We start from the raw sequence: 19825 nt of genomic DNA on the forward strand, positions 1-19825 counted from the left end.
CATAATGGTGGTTCTTAAGTTTAAATTTTTATTATTTGCGTGGAGAAAATAATTACCTAGTTTAAGAAAAAGCAGAGGTACAGATTCACATAGTTCACTATATTCACATTATGTTTCATTAGCTAATTTTGCAAAAAAAAGTGGTGTCATGGAGTATTAGGAGCTTGAAAAAATCACTATGTGGTATTAAAAAAAATAAATGTGTTGATACGTTAGAAATACATAGTTTAGGAAAAATCCTAATAAGATAAATCGCACAATTTTTTTTTTTCAGGAGACCACAATTTCATATTTTTACCTACTTTAACTCAAAATTCAAAACAACTTACTTTGCAGTCGCTTTTATTTCTGTAATTCGAATGCGCCTCCAAGTCTTTGAAGTTACGTGAGTCACAGGGTAGAAATATTATATAATTGTCTCTTCAAGTGGCATACGCTATTTATGAGTTGTTTGAATTTTGATTCTATTTCAATTAATCAAACTTAAATGACGTAATCGGTCGGGACCCGACTGCTTACCACTTAAAGGGTCAGAGATTAAAGATAATTGTAAAAAAATAAACATTCTGAATTAATTCAGTAACTTATAGAGATATAAATTCTTAATTTAAGATTGTCGGGGATGTTTCAGTTTCCAGGCCCGTAGCAGAAAAAAATCGGGAGCGACAACAAGTATGTGAAAAGCATCAATAGTTCCTATCATTTAATATCCGCTCCAAAAATTCGATGTCCGGTCTAGTTTACCAATTATTGAGGTAAAATCCTCAATTTTGCATCAACACATGAAAAAGGAAATCTAAATTCGTTAAATCTGACCGGTCTTAATTTATTGAAAGTTCAAACACAATCCGCCTTAAAAATTGGTCTATTGATCTTAACTAGTTCAGTGTTACTTGGCCATGAACTTGTTGGCGGGGGGCGGGGGCGGCTGCGCGTACATGTTGTAGTAGGAGGCGGGCGCGGCGGGGGCGGGGCCGGGGGGCGCGGGGCCGGGGGGAGGGACGCTGAAGTTCCCCCCCGAGGGACCACCGAAGCCTCCACCAGAACCACCTGGGGGCAAATCAAATATTCACACATTTATTCAACAAATAGGCCACAGCTCCTTTTACATGTCAAAAGGTATAGCCGTGTTTGTATGGCGCATCGGCCCCGGAAGTCAAATTGATTGCCGTTTTGCCAATTTATTATTAGCTCAGATGTAAGATGCTATTTCACAAAATATTAACCCCAAAATGCTGTAGGTTTTTGAGCAAATAAAAAAAAAGAAAATTGGTACCCCATATGTTGGGTAAAGGTAAATTTCTTGAATAATCTCTACAAACTTACTACCAATTTATTAACAATTACAATATATCTCACCTCTGCCTCTGCCACCTCCTCTAGGCGCGCCGCGTCCTCTGAATCCGTTATCACGGTTGCCGAAACCGCCGCCATCGCGGTTACCGTAGCTACCCCCATCACGGTTGCCAAAACCACCACCACCGCCATCCCGGTTGCCGAAACCACCGCTTCCGCCGTCACGGTTGCCAAATCCGCCTCCGCCACCGCCTCGGCCGCCGTAACCTCCTCCGCTTTGGTAGCCGCCTCCATTGTCGTTGCTGGAGCTATTGTCCCATCGTGAGCCTGAAAATAAATATTTATTTAGGCACATCGTGATGCCACTTGAAATATCTGTTTTATAAGAAAAAATTTACGATTTAAAACATACATAGTAAGCATAATTGGTTATAAAATACAAAGAAATCGTGTATTCCCATTTGTCCCCGCTGACATGTATGGCAGCGGGGACAAATGGCAACGATTTATATGCAGCGCCTATTCCCATCTGTGCCTGACGGGGACAAATGGGAATACACCAAATAAATACAACTTTTATTATTTAACTTGTAATGTTTGTATGTAACTATGTTGTTTTTTAAATGATTGGCCATGGTCATGGTCAGAATGTTGAAAGGAGTTGTCATAAAGATAACGTACCTCCAGACCGGTCTCCAAAGCGCAAGTCCCTACGCCCGCCGTACCGCGGCCTCCTCCCGCCCCTATCACCACGGTCGTTTCAATGACCCATCGTACATGATTGGTCACCCTCTGTCATAAGACAACGAAGACAAGTCTGTTGTAAAGTTAACCTACCTCCAGAGCGGTCTCCGAAGCGCGAGCCCTCGCGCGCCGTCTCTTCCGCGGCCCCCTTATCATCATCACGATCATTTCAATGACCCATCCATCGTGGACGACTCTCGGTCATAAGAGAACAACGGTCAAAAATTCTGTAATAAAGATAACATACCTCCAGAGCGGTCTCCGAAACACGAGCCCCGCGTCCGCCGTCTCTCCCGCCGCGACCTCCCCTAGCTGTCGTCGTCATGATCGTTTCATTGACCCATCGTATATGATTATACTTCCTATCCAAATCCAAGACAACAAATATAATTTACAAAGCAGCAGTGCATGGAATCCTGCCGTCCTTGTCACACATTTTAGAGATATAATATTTAAAAAACAAGTTCGCGCTGTCCCTCTCTCAGCTGCCCCTCTCACCTCTTCAATTCGCTCCTGCTGCTCTCTGGCGCTGACCCTAGTCATAAGACGACAAAGAGGATTATGTTGTAAAGTACCTCCAGAGCGGTCTCCGAAGCGCGCCCCCCCGCGCCCGCCCCCGCCCCCGCGCCCCCCGCCTCCCCCGCGCCCTCCGTCCCGCCCGCCGCCGCGCCCGCCCCTGTCGTCGTCGCGGTCGTTGCGGTAGCGCCCGCGATCTATACGAAAAAACATAACTTGTAAAAGGCGGCATCGTCATTTATCAGTGCTTTACATCACTACCATAACCGGAATGACACATCACTAGCGGTGTCGTCCATCTTGTAGATCGGTTTTGGACGAGAACGGCGCCACGTGCTATCCAGGACTTAAACTCTCACATTTTGTGATTCCCTTATAAATATTTGTTTTAATGGTGCTCTGGTGTTTTTACTCTTACACTTGTTTAACATGTACATAATTATAAAAAAATCTCCACACCGACCCAAGAAAAATAATAGTTGTGAGACGACGATACAAATCTAATCGAAATTATTGCTATAGTCTGTCAATTTCCGTCAGTAGAAAAAAGCGGCAAATTTAAAAAATGTAGGCGCGAAGGATAATTGTACCATAGCAAAATTTTGATTTCGCGACTTTTGCTCCTGACAAACTTGTTAGACCGGCCATATTAACTATTCAAATATATTCATCTTACCAAACAGTCACTAAAAATTTACCCTACCAAATAGTGAACTAAATTTGTATCAAATAACTTTGCACGGTATAGAGTAAAATACAACTTTGTCCACTGATTTCAAAGAATAAAGAGAGCCTTTCCGAGTGGACGTGGTATATAATATACCACGAATATCGAACTTAAATATACAACATATACGTTTATACTTTCGCTACATTAAGCGAACTAAGGGCACTTACTGTATTTCCCCTTGAAGCCCATTCCACACTGCGCCAGCTCCAGCAGCTTGGGGTTCACCACCTGGTTGGCTTCTTGCAGCACCAACATTAAATCTTTGGCCTAGGAAAAATTTAAAGTTGCTCAAATTTACTATTTTCTTCCAATATTCACATTAAGTTATTAGTTTTATATATATATATATAATAGTATAATATAATTATATACCTAATAGTATTAAGCAAACGCGGATCGGACCGCGCGAACTCGCCAACTATTACATAAACCAAAGAGGTTTACAATAGTGGCATACTGGCAAAAGTTGTATGAATATTTAAAGTGAATAAATAAATTAAAAAAAAAAAATTTCGAAATACATTCTAATCACAGAAAAAGTTACGCAGTATCCTATTCAACAAATTAATTTGTGCAAGTCAAAGTAGACAATTTTCTCTCTATACATTAGATGGTGACAGCCAAAGAGGTTAAATATAATTATCGTGTCATAACACACCTTTGTTACCATAGAAATTAGGATATGTACCGATATAAGTATTTGGCCACTTTGGCCATCACTATCTATTTGATGCTGACTTTACAATGTCACTTAAAAGGTTAAGGTAAGGTATAATTTCTACCTTAGCCGAATTGTTCGGAGTGAATAGCGTGTACGCCGTGCCGGTATTCTGCGAGCGTCCCGTGCGCCCGATGCGGTGCACATAGTCCTCCGAGTTATTCGGGTAGTCATAGTTTATCACAAACTTCACGTCCTCCACATCTGCACCGGAAATAACCTCTGTTACTATACAAGTAAAGTCGATATTGGCTCGAGCACAAAACGAAAGCGACAAATAATTGCAGAAGAAAATGCTTGGAGCAACAACTTTGTTTGGCAATTTAATAAGAGGACCTAGGTTAGACCCTTGCGGAACTCCCAATACAAAAAAATTGTAATTTTGATTGTGTTGCGCTTTTGACTCATTTAAAAGACGAAATTGGTTAAAATTAATTAAGTTAGGTTATCTATTATTAAATTATCGCAATATGGATTGATATGTTGACTGTTAATACCATATCAACAATATCAAACGCTTAAGCCTGAACAAAGTTATTCCCCTTAACGTGAAAGTCACAAATATTTACCTTTTCATCGCCAGCGCGTAGATGCTGGAAATAACTGTATTATGCCCTTCAGTGGTTCCGGAGTGTCGGCCAAGACTCGGTGTGCTGACTAATGATCATGTCCTGCTTTAACGTCGTCAGGTGGCGTAGGGCAGGTCTTATTTACCTCTAAATCTCTCATGACACTTAACCAAGCATGTATTGCTCTTACATCATTCCCTGGTGATTGAGTCAGCCCCATTTAATTTACTACAAAAAATAAAATAAATATAACCAATTATGTTTAGCTTTCATTTGTAATTTGTTCTTGAATTTTAATTACTTTTTTTATCGATTTTTCAAGTATTGAATGGATGATCTATGCAATTTGACTCTTCCTAATCACCATCCCCTTTTAGAGGCAGCATGCTCTAAACAGTGTGCGCTGACAGTGAATCTGTCATTGAATGTAATGATCATTGTTAAGTCAGCAACACACCCTTAGCCTTTATCTCGACACGCATGCGCCTCTGAAATGAAAACAACATTCGAGAATAATGCAAAGTCAGTCATGGAAATTTCACATTAATATGGGCAAATTCAAATGATAGACAACCATATTCCTACATCTATTGAGAATATCTCATCATTAATCCTAACACGGAAATGCCATCACTTGCATTGAAGAAGTGAGCAGAATAGTTCAGATAACTCTAAATGCCTACAACTACATCTTTCGATGAAGAAGTCACAATAAATTTAGTTTTAGAAATACATCTTTATCCTACATTTTCAGTTGTCTATCATTAATGTTATTAGCCCCATTTATTTAAACCATTGCATTGTCAATGTATGTTCCAATATTCACTTCAATTTATTTCCTAGTTTTTCACATTCCCTACAACCATTCTACTTTTCAATTAATGGCGTACTTTGACTACAAACGCAAGAACATTGTCCTTCGCTTTATAAATTGCTGCACCGTCAAAGCATTCGTCTTCGTTCTCAAATTTATATTCTAAACTATTATCTTCTTAGATAGCTTCAATTTCTTCTATATCTTTGTGAATATTGGACACAAGTGTCTCGCTTGCAATGGTCCCACGCTACGCCCTGACTCGGTTCTCAGACCACACCCCGGTCAACAGAGCGAGATCGTTTAACGCAACAACTATAAATAACCTCGCTTCTGTTTCAATAAAAATCTTCTGTTTGATGCCTTTGTTATATTGTATTGGCGGGAAAATCACCACCGTGATAAATAATGAGTCTTTAGGGAGCGTTAGACGAAAGTTGTGGCGCCAGCACATAATTTCATATTATTTATTCCTTATGCCCTGGTGGGTCATTGTCATTTGACCTCAATGTAAACTCAAAAGTAGGTCGCCTTCATAGAAAACCTCTCAGTTCACGACCTAAATTCTTGAATCTCTTTGTAATTTTTAATGCTAACCTAACCACTACAAAACGGAGATAAATAATATGCCAGAATTGTTAAGCATCGTTAATTGTTGTCCTTCTGCGGATTTTGTCTGCATTTTCCCCAGAGATAAGCTTGGTTTACGTTTCCTGTAAAGTTGTGATTTAATTTTTATATCGTCAGCGCGAATTGCTCAACGCCATATATAATCCTGTAGTTTTAAGATAATAAGTTTCACACCTAAATAGGGAAGCTTCTATGACGACATACTTTTAAAGTAACAAATTTCTATATTTTTCGTTGCAACAGTGATGGCGCCCGAATTTGCTGCCCTATGACATTGTTAGGTGGCACAAACATAAGATGATCAACTTCTGGGCAAATACATTCATAAAATTGGTGCATCCATATATTGAACGCAATATTTTAGACCAGAGCAATGTCAATATTTTAGATTCTTTAGTCAGTGGTCACTGATATTTAATGACCAATTCACTTTTAGTGGTTATAATTTTTTGTCTATTTTGACAGTTTTTGTAGAATCATCGGTAATAATGACAAAAAGCCCTGACCTATTACAAAATCGACTTAAAGCGTCTTAAAAATTTTCCATGTCTATAATCCGGACATCCATTTATATTTTATTCGTAGAACACATTATGAAGACCTAAGATGACAATTTTACGCTTGAACACAGTAAATAATATTTTTCTGTGCACATCATTTTAGTTTAATATAAGTTGTTCAGTTGATGGTTTTACTTACTCCAGCTATATGCATCATGTGCAAGTACCAATAGGTTAGCATAAATAATATTATAGTACTTTGCCTCAATGCGAGATCACAAAAATAAAGTAAACTAAATATATAAGAAGTACCAGATAATACGAATTCGTTTCAAACAAGTGCGCGAAAACAACTGTTTCAAATGTTTATGAATTTTCAAGTTAATTTTTTTTAAATAATATTTGTATCACTAGTTTTTAATAGGTATTATTTTAACCATAAATTCATTATATGTAATGTGGTTACACTGTTCAAATTAACACAAATTCATGTTCCATATTCCAATCCATACTTTGCTATTCTTTAATTTCTGGTGCATTGACGAAGAATACAAGGACACCACGTCGCTAAGACGAAAGTGTGACATCATGATACAAGTTCACTTATCGGGTTTAAGCCATGTACTGCTCATCCATCCAATTGTGAATGTGTGCGTGCGCGTAAACAAGGGAAAAATCGGCGTGTTATAGAGTCACAGTTTTGCTTTAGCGACTAACCCTGGGCCAAGAAAAGAGCGTGCTTTTAGTGGCCCAGGTGTGTCGCTAAAGCAAAATTGTGACTCCATGCGTTGCGACACGCCGATTTTTCTTGCATTTACACACAGATTTTTCTGATATTTTAGGTGCCGCTCTGGTGTGTATGTATGTCCGTGTGCGCCTTAACAAGCCCCCTTGCAGCGACATCAGTAGCAACAAGCACACCGCGGGGATGATGTCGAAACTGATGAGAACGTAGTCGCGGTCGTATTGGTTCTTGTCGCCGTGTGCGTGTGTGTTTATGTGGTTATTATTCGGAACGCGCCGGGCTGCGAGCGGGACACCGCCATACACGTGTATAGCGCCGTCTCGCTCGCGCATTGTACGTGAAACCTTACCAAGCCCTCTCGCAGCGACGTCAGTGGCGACCAGAACGCCGCGCGGATGGTTCCGGAACTGCTGCAGCACGTAGTCGCGGTCCTGTTGGTTCTTGTCGCCGTGGATGGCGAGCGCGCGCCACCCCGCGCGGTTTATGGACTTGGTTATTTCGTCCACCTGCACACAAAATAATAGTTACATATAAGCTTAGAAATGAATTAAAAGTGGAAAATTTCACTGTCTCGGGTGGGACTTAACCCACGACCGCTGGATCACTAGTAATGCTCTGCCCTCTGAGCCACCAAGACCGTACCCAATGTAGCGAATATTTCCACCATGTATTAGCCATTAGGGAGGCTCTAGCAAATCATTATAGCATCGTGCGCAGACGTTTATGCTTGATACAAAATAAATTTCCATATATAAGGTCCCTAACTCAAATACCTATACACGGTGGCTAAAAAAATAAGTACATTCCCTTTGCCAGGGAGGTTTTGGGATTATACTGAGCAGCTTTTAATGTGGAGCATTATTTTTCTTTGTGTAAAGTAAAGAGAACCATGGATTGGGCATATCCTCAGGAAACCTGACACCCACCTATCCAAAGTGGCCCTGACCTGGAAGATGCCCGGCAAGGAGAAACATGGTCGCCCTAAATCTACTTGGCTTCGTTCTGTAGAGCAAGAGCTGGGTGTATTGGGGATGGCGTGGGAGGAGGTTACCCAAGCTGCCCAAGACCGAAATCACTGGAAGAACAAGATTCGAGCCCTACACCCCAGCAGGGGGTAACAGGAAATGAAGAGGGAAGAAGAGAGAGTAAAGTAAATTTAGGATAGGACATAGGTAACATTCATCTTGGACATGGACTTGCAGGCGCAAGTAAACTATGGTACAGTACAACTTACCGTCAGACGAGTCGTATGCTTGCATGCCGCCAAGATGACATAAATAAAAATTCAAAACTGACCTTTCGCTTAGTTTCAGCAAAAATAATAGTCTTAGTCTCCTCCTCCGATGAGATCTCAGTAAGCAAAGTAATCAGCTTATCATTCTTCTCCCATTCCTCGCAGACATCCACAATCTGTAGGATGTTGTGATTGGCTGACAGTTGGAGGGAACCAATGTTGATCTGGATGTAGTCATGGAGGAATTCTTCGGCGAGGTTCCGGACTTCTTTGGGCCAGGTTGCGGACCACATCAGAACCTAGGGAAAGAGGATAAAATAAAATAAACGTAAAATGAAAAATTATAATAATATAAATATTATAAACCCAAATGTAATAAAATGGTTAAACCGATTTTGATACATTTTAAAAAGCACCGCCACTGGAGAAGCTGCTTTAAAATAAAAAGAACCGCATCCAAATTGATTGACCAGTTTAAGAGCTACACGCCTACGCCTCCTGTCCACACTGTGGTAGGGAGGAAACTAGCTTGCACTTATTAGCAGAATGCACTATGTACGCAGCACCGCGATATAATACATTTGGTAGAGACATACTAGAAGAAAACGAACTAAAGGATATCGAACTTAAAGATGTCCTTCTGTTCTGCAGGAAAACAAGAAGATTTGAGGAGAATGGTGTGGGAATGCCGCCGGGACAGTAACCTGCAGCTCCAACTACAGGGAACTGGGCTGAATGAACACGACATGTGATCGACAGCCCGCCTGCTTCCGGCCGGGCGTCCCTACACTACATCTACAAGAGCTACAGTGCTACAGACAGACACACACCGTTTTTTTCGTCGGAGTTAAAAAGGGGTAGAATTACGGGATAAAATGTACTAACCTGTCTATCTGGTCTGATCTGTTCAATGATCTTTCTGATCTGGGGCTCAAAGCCCATGTCCAGCATCCGATCAGCCTCGTCCAGCACCAAGTATGTGCAGCGCTTCAGGTTTGTAGTACCTGTGTGACACAATATACAGGTTACCCCCAGCATTTTAACGTTTAAATAAGTTTTTGGCAAAAATTTCATTTTTGGTACAAGCTTTTATCGCTGACTGTACTCTTCTTTCCACTGGTAAACTAATACTCATCGAGACATTTCTTAAAAACCCCAAACACAATTAGGTTGCGTTGTTTTATCACCTTTCTCCAAAAAGTCAATAAGCCGCCCGGGTGTAGCAATGATAATCTCCACGCCTCGCTCCAGGCAGCGCCCCTGCGGCCCCTTCGGAGCCCCGCCAAAGACGCAAGTGTTGCGCACGGCCACACTTTGACCAAAGTCATTGGCAACCTAGAGACAAGATACTGCTGTTAGAACAAGAGTTTAATCCTCATTTTAGAGATTTTTTTTAAAATAAGAAAATGACAGTTAAATTGGCCCAATGGGGTTGGCCGGAATGGCCGTCGAAGTATTTAGCAGATGACGCCAGCATAGCTTGCCCTGTCAATCCCTAGAATTGTGTCAAATTTTAGTTTTTTAATTTTATGCCCTGGAATCCAGCCTTTTAAGCCAAATCTCATAGAAAAAGGGGCAAGCTATGATGGCGCCATCTATGCAAACATTTGACAGTTGCCAACCCCATTGTCTGACCGATCTATAGTGTCGGACTGAAGTTCCGGTTTCGGTATAAAAACCATGTTTTGTTTTGACCGAAGATTCGGTTTCGGACAAAAAATTGCCGGACCTTTCGAATGTATTTTCTGCAACCGTTTCGGTTTCGACTAGTTTCGGCCGAAACTAGAACAAAACCGAACCTTTGGTTTCGAGAAAAAAAAAACAGTTTCGATTGGACACAACAGGTTTATCATTTTATTTTAGTATCATCAGTTCATCACGCTCCACAACTGTTATGCCATTTAGGTGATTTAGGGTCCTAGCTAAATTGGTTGTTCCCTAGTTACGCTATGGAATGTCCAATTTAGCTAGAACCCAAATGGCATAATCACAGAGCGTGACTGTACATAATTGCTATTTAATGGTCAAAAATGGTAGTTAAATGAAACTGTCATTTTAGCATCTGAAATATTTAAACGGAGTTTAGAAGAGTATAAGTCCCGAAGCAACAACATAGAAATATGGTGAGAAGGTGATTGTCCTTTGCTCTTCATAAACATTCAAAGCAAAATTATTAAAAACTGATTTTCTTGATTCGAATGTTTATTAGTGTTAAAAAAACTGGGCCAATAACCATTTCGTATTATTAAAGTAAGTTTCCCTTGCCAATTTTAAAAATGTTGCAGATGTAAGAGGTCTATTAACAATTTCTGTGTTCAGGAATTAATACTGATAAAGAGACTTACATTGTTAAGATAAATTAACTTTTTATTTTTTTCTTAAAAGGCCATGTTTTTTTAAACAGAAAAATTACACTGAATGAAATTATTCACTATTCATCCAGTGCTGATTTCTATGATGCCAGCTGAGTAAATAGTTTAAAAAAAATTGTATTTGTTAAGAGAACTTTAAATATTAAGCAAGTGTTATGTTATTATAATTGCAGGCAACTATCTCTGTCACTCTAATTAGGCCTTCATTGGAGTACCTAAAAGAGAGATACTCGAAATTAGGCCCTCTGATAATAAACATCTCAACAAAGGGATACACTGATGTATTTCAATATTTTTGCAAAATGTGTAATTAACACCCATAAAACCTTTTGTGTGCCATTAACTTACGCTGCTGGCATCAGATCCCCAAATATTCCCAATATGATTGATGAATAAGTTATAATTAATTGGTGTACATACAAATAAAGCTAACTAAAATGGTGAAGTTACTAATCAACATCCTAATGCACTAAAAATATATAAAATGGTGATCAAATGCTGAAAAAACTAAATACACAAAGGTTACGTTCAGAAACCTGACCTAGCTTCACACAATTTCGAATTTGGAAAAAAATACTTTAGCAAAAAATGGTTTTTGTACTAAATCGCCAAAATTTCGAGGTTTTCGAACATAGCCTGCCTGCTAAGCTACATATTAATATTTAAAAGTTTACAATTCTTGTGTCCGTTGTGGGATCATCCATTTCTGCTGGTATCCCGTTCATCGCAACTAGAGTCTGGAGTTGCGTAAAAACAAAACAAGTTATTACAAGAATCTTTACTCATTTAAACAAATCAAATCATTCTTTTTAAATGGCAGGTATACAAGTGAAAAGGCAGGCTTAGTCAAACCTAGCTCATGAGACAAACAAATGGGGGAAAAATGTAATTTACCTGTTGGATTTGTTGAGCAAGCTCTCTAGTCGGAGCCAATACTAAGACAATAGGGCCATCATCTCGCAGCAGCCTTGGTTGATTGATAATGTGCACAATCGCAGGCAAGATGTAAGCCAGTGTCTTTCCCGAGCCAGTTTGAGCTATACCAACTAAATCTCTTCCTGATAAAGCAATCGGCCAGCCCTGGGCTTGGATTGGGGTTGGACTGGGGAAGCCTTGCTTCAGAATCTCTTTCATAGCATAGTCAGGGAAGCCACCTTCTTCGAAAAACATGCTAGGGTTCGGCACATCGCGACCTTTTACAGTTATTTGGTGCTGGCTGCGGTACGCCTCGACTTCAGCTGGCGTGCGGCGAGCGACGCTGTCGCAGGGAACGTAGAAGTTTTTCTGGAACGGAATTAACTCAACCGTGTCCCAGCGGATTTTACGGAGATTGCCTCCGGGTTGATCATTTTTAAAGTTGCTGCGGTAATCATCACGCCCTCCTCCGCCGCGACCGCCACCGAAGCCCCGTCCACCGCCACGGCCTCCTCCTCTACCGCCGCCATCTCGCCCGCCAAATCTACTGCCGCCTCTGTCTTCTGATCTATCGCCGCTTCTAGGCCCGCCTCGGCCTCCACCGCGGTGACCACCACGGCCCCCGCCACGACCACCCCCGCGCCTATCGTCATACCTAGACCAAAATTGCTCATTAGAAACGGTAAACCGTAACGCGAAATGAAAGTTTGAGTAAGCGTCTACTTACATTTTACAGTAGATAAAGTGAAATCTTCTTCAGTAACACACTTAAAACAAATTAGCTTATTTTACAACTACTTAAGACTCGATTATTACTTGATTTAAATTAAATATTAAGCAATAATGGCGATAAAGAAATACGAGCTTCAAAGTCGTTTCAAGTTGGTCGCCATATTGAAATTGAAATGAATACAATGAATAGTAATGTTTTTTTTTTTTTTTCTATGACTTGACTAAAACAATTCGTTAACTATAGTTGGTCAACCCAAATTGTCAGTAAATAAGAACCAAAAAAACTATACTCATCCTTTTCTTGTGGGTGCTAGTGCTAGTGTAAGACAAAGATAGTATTATTCTCTCTGTCTATGTTTGAAATGAGACAGTCCTGTGATAAACTATATTATAAAATGAAAATTCGAATTCAATGTTTTGAAATAAGTAAAATAAATATCGCAAATATATGTTCTTATTTTTATAATTGTGTTCCAAATTTTATAATTTCACTGGCAGAACAAGAATTCCATTGCCGTTGCTGTCTGGTATTATCTATGATTTTTTTTTGCGGAAAAATCAAACTGTAATCTTAACATTCTTAACTGACGTGGCGCTATATTTCGTTCATAATTTCGTAGTTTTCGAACTTATCATACCTATTAATAATTTATAGCGATGAGTTTAATTGGTTTCCAAAGAAAATAACATGAAAACTAGAGAAATACATTGCTTACAACCATGACATGATGACACGTTGCTTATTGAAAATGTTATTGATCAAACATCAAGCTCACAACAGTCACAACCACTCACTCGATCAGTTGCATTTACTACATGCATCATGGATGCATCTATCCCAGTTTTCGAGAAGCCCCACCCTCGCCCAAGTGTCCTAGACTGGACGAGGAACATCCAAAGACTGCAGAATGAGGCGAGAGTGCGTCGTTTCGAGTCGTACGAGTTGAGAAACAGGGCGAACCAGTTGAGGAACGAGACCTCGGTCACTACGCGATGGGATAATTACGTCAATAATGAGCTGTTGAGGGATAGGCAAGTATTATTATACTCGTAGTAGGCAACAAAGTTGGCCGAATACTTTGCCCTGCACTTTAATGATAATACTAACCCTTAGTGGCGTAACTAGGGGTTGGGGGGGGGGGGGGGGCAGAGGGGGCAAGTGCCGCGGGCGCCATCCAAGGGTGGGCGCTAAAATGGGCAAAAGGCAGCAGCAGGGAAACTTGTCAGTCGTCAGGGGGCCCAAATTTGGTGACTGCCCCGGGCTCCATATCCTCTACCTACGACCCTGCTAACCCTTATTTTTTGGCATTGCCGTAGTTGGGTAAAATTGGTGAACATTAGTATACAGGGTGGATTTTCTTATTGGGTCAGTGAAAGCAGCTATCAGATCCCGTGCTGCTACGCCAAAATCATCTTAGAAGACCTTCCCTCAATTTCAAATTAATGAAGATTGGCGTTTACAGATTTTAGAAAAAACATACAGGGTGCGAGAAAAAGGTCATTTTTAGGGTTCCGTACCCAAAGGGTAAAAACGGGACCCTATTACTAAGACTCCGCTGCCCGTCTGTCTGTCTGACACCAGGCTGTATCTCATGAACCGTGAATACCGTGATAGCTAGACAGTTGAAATTTTCACAGATGATGTATTTCTGGTGCCGCTATAACAACAAATACTAAAAAGTACGGAAGCCTCGGTGCGCGAGTCCGACTCGCACTTGGCCGGTTTTTTAACATACTTTTTTTACCTGTATAGCCAAGCTGCTGGCTGGCTATTCTGGCCTACACCAATTAACAGCTGCCAGGCACACTAGAGCGGTCTTCACTGTGGATGTGGATCCGTATGCGCTATCAGCGCTATACATACGTGTATATTAGTCTCGCTCACGCACCGCCGCGGCGTGCGGTTCCAGTGTGATAATTAAAGAACTACGTTAAGTTGCTCCAGACTACGCGGCGCGAAGCCGCGAACGCGAGTGTGGAGTCGATTTCGCTGATTAGCGAACTGATTAGACATGAAACTGAAACCGAGCGACCGGGTAAGAGAGAGACATATTCATGTATGGCAGCATAATCCTTTTTCTCTTTCACTCTTTTAAATTTCGGTATTTCGCCATCGCCCCTCCTTGCTATGATGCCATAACCCGACCATGAAAAAAAAGCCCGGTCGGTGATAAAGACAAAGCATGGCACTATTTTCTCTTTCCTCTTATAGGAATCGCAATAAGACTATCTTTCTCTATCAAAAGGGCCCTCCACACTCGTGCGCGAATCGCGGCGCGAAGCCGCGAACACGAGTGTGGAGTCTAGTTCGATAATCAGCGAAATCGACTTCACACTCGCGTTCGCGGCTTTGCGCCGCGGAGGCGCCGCGTAGTCTGGAGCGGGCTAAAGAGTGTCAGGCCCTTGCTTACAATAGTCACCATCTCACCATAGACCATAAACTATTTTTTTCTAGAATATTCTTTGTAGACTCGTTCCGCGAGAAGCAGCGTTTCACCAGCGAGATGGTTCGTGACGAAATCCGCGCTCTAAAAGAGGAGAAGAACGCCACAGAGCTACATTTGGAGTCGCTACAGGTCCCACTTATGGTGTCCTCGCAGTGTTTATCGAACAGGGACCAGAGGGTGCCGCCGGAGCTTACGAGGGACCAGTTAGGGGAAGAACTGAATAAGGCAAGTAAACTATGGCGCTGGTTGTCAAAGTTGAACTGTAAAGTCCGCCATTTGTATTTTTTGCATATTGTGCAATAAAGACGCGCTGCAAACGTATGGATGGTCTGACTTAGACCTTACATCCAGTAGGGTACTCCCTTAACAATCACATGGCTTTAGTATCTAACGGTACGACTGATACCGCCGATACCGGTATTGGTACTACGTACTACCCTACCCTACCGGTTCGGTATCAATCTTTTGGGTGAGAATGAAGTACCGGTTATTAAATCTGATAATACCTATTAGGCGAACCGAAGATTAAATTAGCGAGCGTGTATTTTCTCATGCTCTGAAAGAGGGTAATGCATTGCTGTTCTAAAAGGCGTGCAGAAAATAATGGTATGTTTCTGCACTATAGAGCATTTTACGTTCCAAGTACGATTTAAAGAAAAAATTACGATAAGCAATTGAAATTTGGGTTTAAATGGATTTGTTATACAATACAATTTCCATTCCGATATTTAACTCCCCATTCTATAACTTGGCGCTGCGTAGAGATGTGGCCTCGCTCTGCATTTTCTATCGCGTGTATAACGGGGAGTGCTCCAAAGAATTGTTCGGATTAATCCCTGCCGTTTCTTTTCGCCATCGCCCTACGCGACAACATTACCATCCTCACCACTTAGATGCTTGGCAGTCCTCAACTGTGCTTTCTCTAGAAACTTCCTGCCTCGCACAGCTAAACTGTGGAATGAACTGTCGCCTGCGGTATTTCCGGACCGATATGACCTTCAAACCTTCAAGAAAAGAGCGTACTCCCATCTTAAAGGCCGGCAACGTACTTACAACCCCTCTGGTGTTGCGGGTGTCCATGGGCGGCGGTAATCGCTTACCATCGGGTGATCCGTCTGCTCGTTTGCCTCCTATTTCATAAAAAACTTTTGCCTAAATTGTTAATTGAAAGTACCCTCAAGAAACACTTTAAAAATGTATACTTTTACTTAGTCATGTTTAAAAAAAAACAATTGCATTTTATTTTCCTCGTATTCGAAATTAAAAGTAGTGTTTAACTCGAGTGAAAGGCATCATTTCATCCCTTTGTTAACAATCTACTATTTTAAAAATGCACGCCGGGCCGGGCATGCCGGCAATCTTATAAACATCAGTCATCGTGGATCCGTAATATTCACACGCGGGATTTTCCTGCATCTACAATGAGGATAAACGCGCGAAAGTAAGTTCAGGTGGCGATGCAATACCTAGTTAAAAATAAATTGACTGCAAACCGCTTCGGTTTTCACTGCTGCCTTTTGGGTTCTAATTTTATTATACAACTTTCAGGAACTCCATATTATCGAGAACAGCAAACGCACACTAACAGACGTATGCCACATGGGCTGGGAAAAGCTGAAGGAACTAAACAACGCCCTCTGTCGGCTAGAACGAGAGATAAAGAATAAAGAGGAAACTCTTGATTTGGAGAACCACGTGAAGCATTTAGATCGGAATAGTTCTGATATATCATACAAGTTGGAGCCTACGAGGATACCGGCTGAGTAAGTTATGGTACCGGTATTACAGATGAAACCGGTATGTTACCGGTATAGTACCGGTATTTTAGGTACCTATTTAATGTTCATAACTTATGAACTTCATAGTATCGTTCTAAATTTTATGACAAAATGATGGTTATTTCTTTATATACCACAAGATACACTTGAATATTATTGCAACCGGTATTGTATGGAAATATAGATTTATGCACCTTAAATAGCAATAGTTTTGATAAGTACCATAATAAAAGCTTTTAATGATTAATAAAATTAAAAAAAAAAAAATTCGCAGGTCAATGACCGAAGAAAGCTACGTGAATTGCATAGAAAACACGGTGCAGATAGCCGAGCAGCTGATGGCAGAGTCAAAGGCTCTGCGTGCCACCATGTTCAAAAGCAGGGAACAGGCGCGCAACCAGATGTATGCTCAGGTTAGTTAACTGTAATCATATGAGATCTTCAGCTGTGCCTTCCCTAAAAATATCCACAACGACTGATAGCATTGTACCCTCAAGGTAACCGGTCCACCTCGTTGGAGTCTTGCCCTACGTGCTCGCCATTCAAGAACCTTTGTGCTAGAAAAGGCATTCCATATTCCATTTGAGCAATATACTTACGCTATTATGCTAAGCAAGTAAGCAATATATTATACATAATCCGATGGCTCTTTTCAGTCTCAAGAGGTGGAGATGATAATGCGAAGACGCGTTTACGACCAGCAGAGAGCGAGAAATGAGATGGAGTGGCAAAAATACAAGGTAATGCACTAATACTAGTACCCCCCTGGGAAAGGGGCGAGTTTCACTTTCTACACTCTTTCTCATTATTTTTATTTTATTTAATACAATTATTTCACACTTAAACTATCGTGAGACATATTTCAAAATATTTATCAGTACGGTTTTTACTCACTATTATTTTTAGTCGCTTTTGGCGACATGTTTCGGATTCTTTGGGAATCCATCCTCAGGCACGAGTGTCCGCGGCGGTTGTACGTCGTGCACTAAAAATAATAGTGAGTAAAAACCGTACTGATAAATATTTACAATTATTTCATTTTCATTTATTTACTGCAATCCAGGGTACATATAGGTGTTATAATCATTTTAATTGTAACAGCATGGACCCTGAATAGGGTATAGCATATATTATGGTTAAACGGCATTACAGCAAAAACCAATACGCCGAGAAACTTAAGCTAACATTATAAAGAGACTATCACTTTCAAAGAATTAATATTATAATTATAAATGCGAAAATAACTCTCTCTGTCTGATACCTCTTCACGCTTAGGCCGCTTAAACTATTTAGATGAAATTTGGAATGATATGAGTTATAAACCAAGCCAAACTCGGTTTGAGGCCCGATGAAGGACTTATCACTCATCATCATTTCACACAGATAAAGTCGCGGACAGATGCTATAATATTACATTTATGGAGTCAGTATCTAGTATCTACAAGTTTCCTTTTTTTTTAAGTATTTTGAACTGTTTTTTTTTCAGCTGGAAAGCAACCTAGCAAAATTGGACCGTGAAATTGAATCCCTTCGTGCGGCCGTCGCCGACAAAATCAACCCCACCAAACTTGTGGAAACTCGGTTGGAAATGAGAATTAAAAGACCAGTGTTAGAAAGAGTTCAGGTAATCCAATTAATCTAATAGGTATTGTATATAAATATCTAAGGCACCCGTTTACTGGTAAAATTCGATACCGGTACCGGCTTTTCAACACTGCGGTAGTTATCCCATACCCACTCGAGTATACCGGTATTAGATAGGCACCCATATCGATCACGTTTCAATGTCACAAACCGTTCACGTTTAAAGTTAATTACATTTTTAAGTCGATTGTATTTTTAGGATATACCAATGCGTGGGCTAATGGAGGAGTATGAGAGAGTTCACATGAGCTCAATTATGCTCGAGAAAAAATTGGAAGATGCTTTGTAAGTACCACTATCACCGGTATTAGGTAACTAATTTAATCAAGTACCTGCAATATAAGGTGTAAAAGCCCTACATAAATACCTATCAATCAAGGGGCCCGTTTATCAAAAGCAAGTCGAAGTCCCTTTCTAACAAAAGCTGTCAAAAAGGGACTTCCGCTTGTATTACAAGCTACAAGCTTTTGATAAACGGGCCCAACGGGTCTAAAAGTAATCTACAAGCATGAGCGCATCTATTGATGATGAGATGCAAGCTGAAAGTATAGCTAAAAGCGCCTATCTAACAAATAAAGTTGATAGAAAGAGATGTTCTATTTAGCGATATTTATTATATGTGCCATTTTCATCCAAAAGGGTACTTATTGTCGGTTGTCAATAAGGCGCTATTTCCATATAGCTTCAATTTGAAATAAACCTTATCGACAAGCGACAATGTGTTACCTTTTGGTTGAAAACGTCACATATTATAAACGGCCCGCTTTTAATACGGGTCAAGAACTTATAAACCTTTTTAGAATGTTTATTGTTTCATATCAAAATACCGGTACCGGTTCAATGTGCCATCCTCTCCCCAGAACAACGTACCACGGAATGTACAACCACCACCAACGAGTGACCAAGGACCTTCAGTACAAGAACCAAGCTTTAGAGACAGATCGCCGTCTCATCGACATACGGAAACCGATTCATGGCCCCGATGAGACAGAGTTTAAGAGGAACGTGGGGTACTGTCATATGAAAGATGAGTTGGTACCGGAATAACCGGTATACTGGTACCGGTAGTGGGTGTACCGGTATTAACGTTTCCTATTATGCAGGTAGCACCGATTAGTTTGGAGCGTCCTGCTTACTAAAACCGGTAATAAGTGCACTAATAGAAACTAAGACTCAAACACCCGATTTTTAGTCATGATTTAGATTGAGCTCAAATTGAGCGATTTTTTCCTATAATTATTGCGGAATACCGGTACCGAGGGTATCGGAATCGGTAACCTTTAAACCATATCAAATTGTTGTCAAACAAGGCATAGAATAAAAATAATTATCAATTACCTACATATGACACTTGTCACAGAATGATTACGAGTTTTTATCGGTTACGTAACCAAGACAGTTTCTCTAAAAATCATATCAATTATCATAAATCATTGTAACT

General features: G+C 40.6%; 2 protein-coding genes across 3 annotated transcripts; one reads left to right on the forward strand and one right to left on the reverse strand.

Annotated features, from left to right (window-relative positions):
- Positions 1-284: 284 nt before the first annotated feature.
- Positions 285-12669, reverse strand: LOC134745604 (uncharacterized). 2 transcript variants are annotated; one of them, XM_063679692.1, is made up of 12 exons: positions 12511-12669; positions 11763-12438; positions 11543-11605; positions 9684-9831; positions 9382-9500; positions 8559-8795; positions 7612-7768; positions 4069-4208; positions 3454-3553; positions 2616-2753; positions 1360-1623; positions 285-1050 (listed from the first exon to the last, which is right to left on the reverse strand). In XM_063679692.1, coding segments are annotated over exons 1-12 (2205 nt in total). In that variant the 5' UTR covers positions 12513-12669; the 3' UTR covers positions 285-889. The 2 variants fall into 2 exon arrangements, with proteins under 2 accessions (XP_063535762.1, XP_063535763.1); XM_063679693.1 differs by lacking the exon at positions 11543-11605.
- A 634-nt stretch (positions 12670-13303) lies between these two features.
- Positions 13304-19534, forward strand: LOC134745295 (tektin-B1-like). The gene is made up of 8 exons (XM_063679289.1): positions 13304-13547; positions 14971-15187; positions 16511-16725; positions 17015-17153; positions 17397-17480; positions 18227-18364; positions 18584-18669; positions 19245-19534. The coding sequence occupies exons 1-8, from the start codon at positions 13339-13341 to the stop codon at positions 19429-19431; spliced, it is 1275 nt and encodes a 424-aa protein (XP_063535359.1). The 5' UTR covers positions 13304-13338; the 3' UTR covers positions 19432-19534.
- Positions 19535-19825: the final 291 nt, after the last annotated feature.

Source organism: Cydia strobilella, chromosome 11 (assembly GCF_947568885.1).
Source record: "Cydia strobilella chromosome 11, ilCydStro3.1, whole genome shotgun sequence".
Classification (NCBI taxonomy): Eukaryota; Metazoa; Arthropoda; class Insecta; order Lepidoptera; family Tortricidae; genus Cydia; species Cydia strobilella.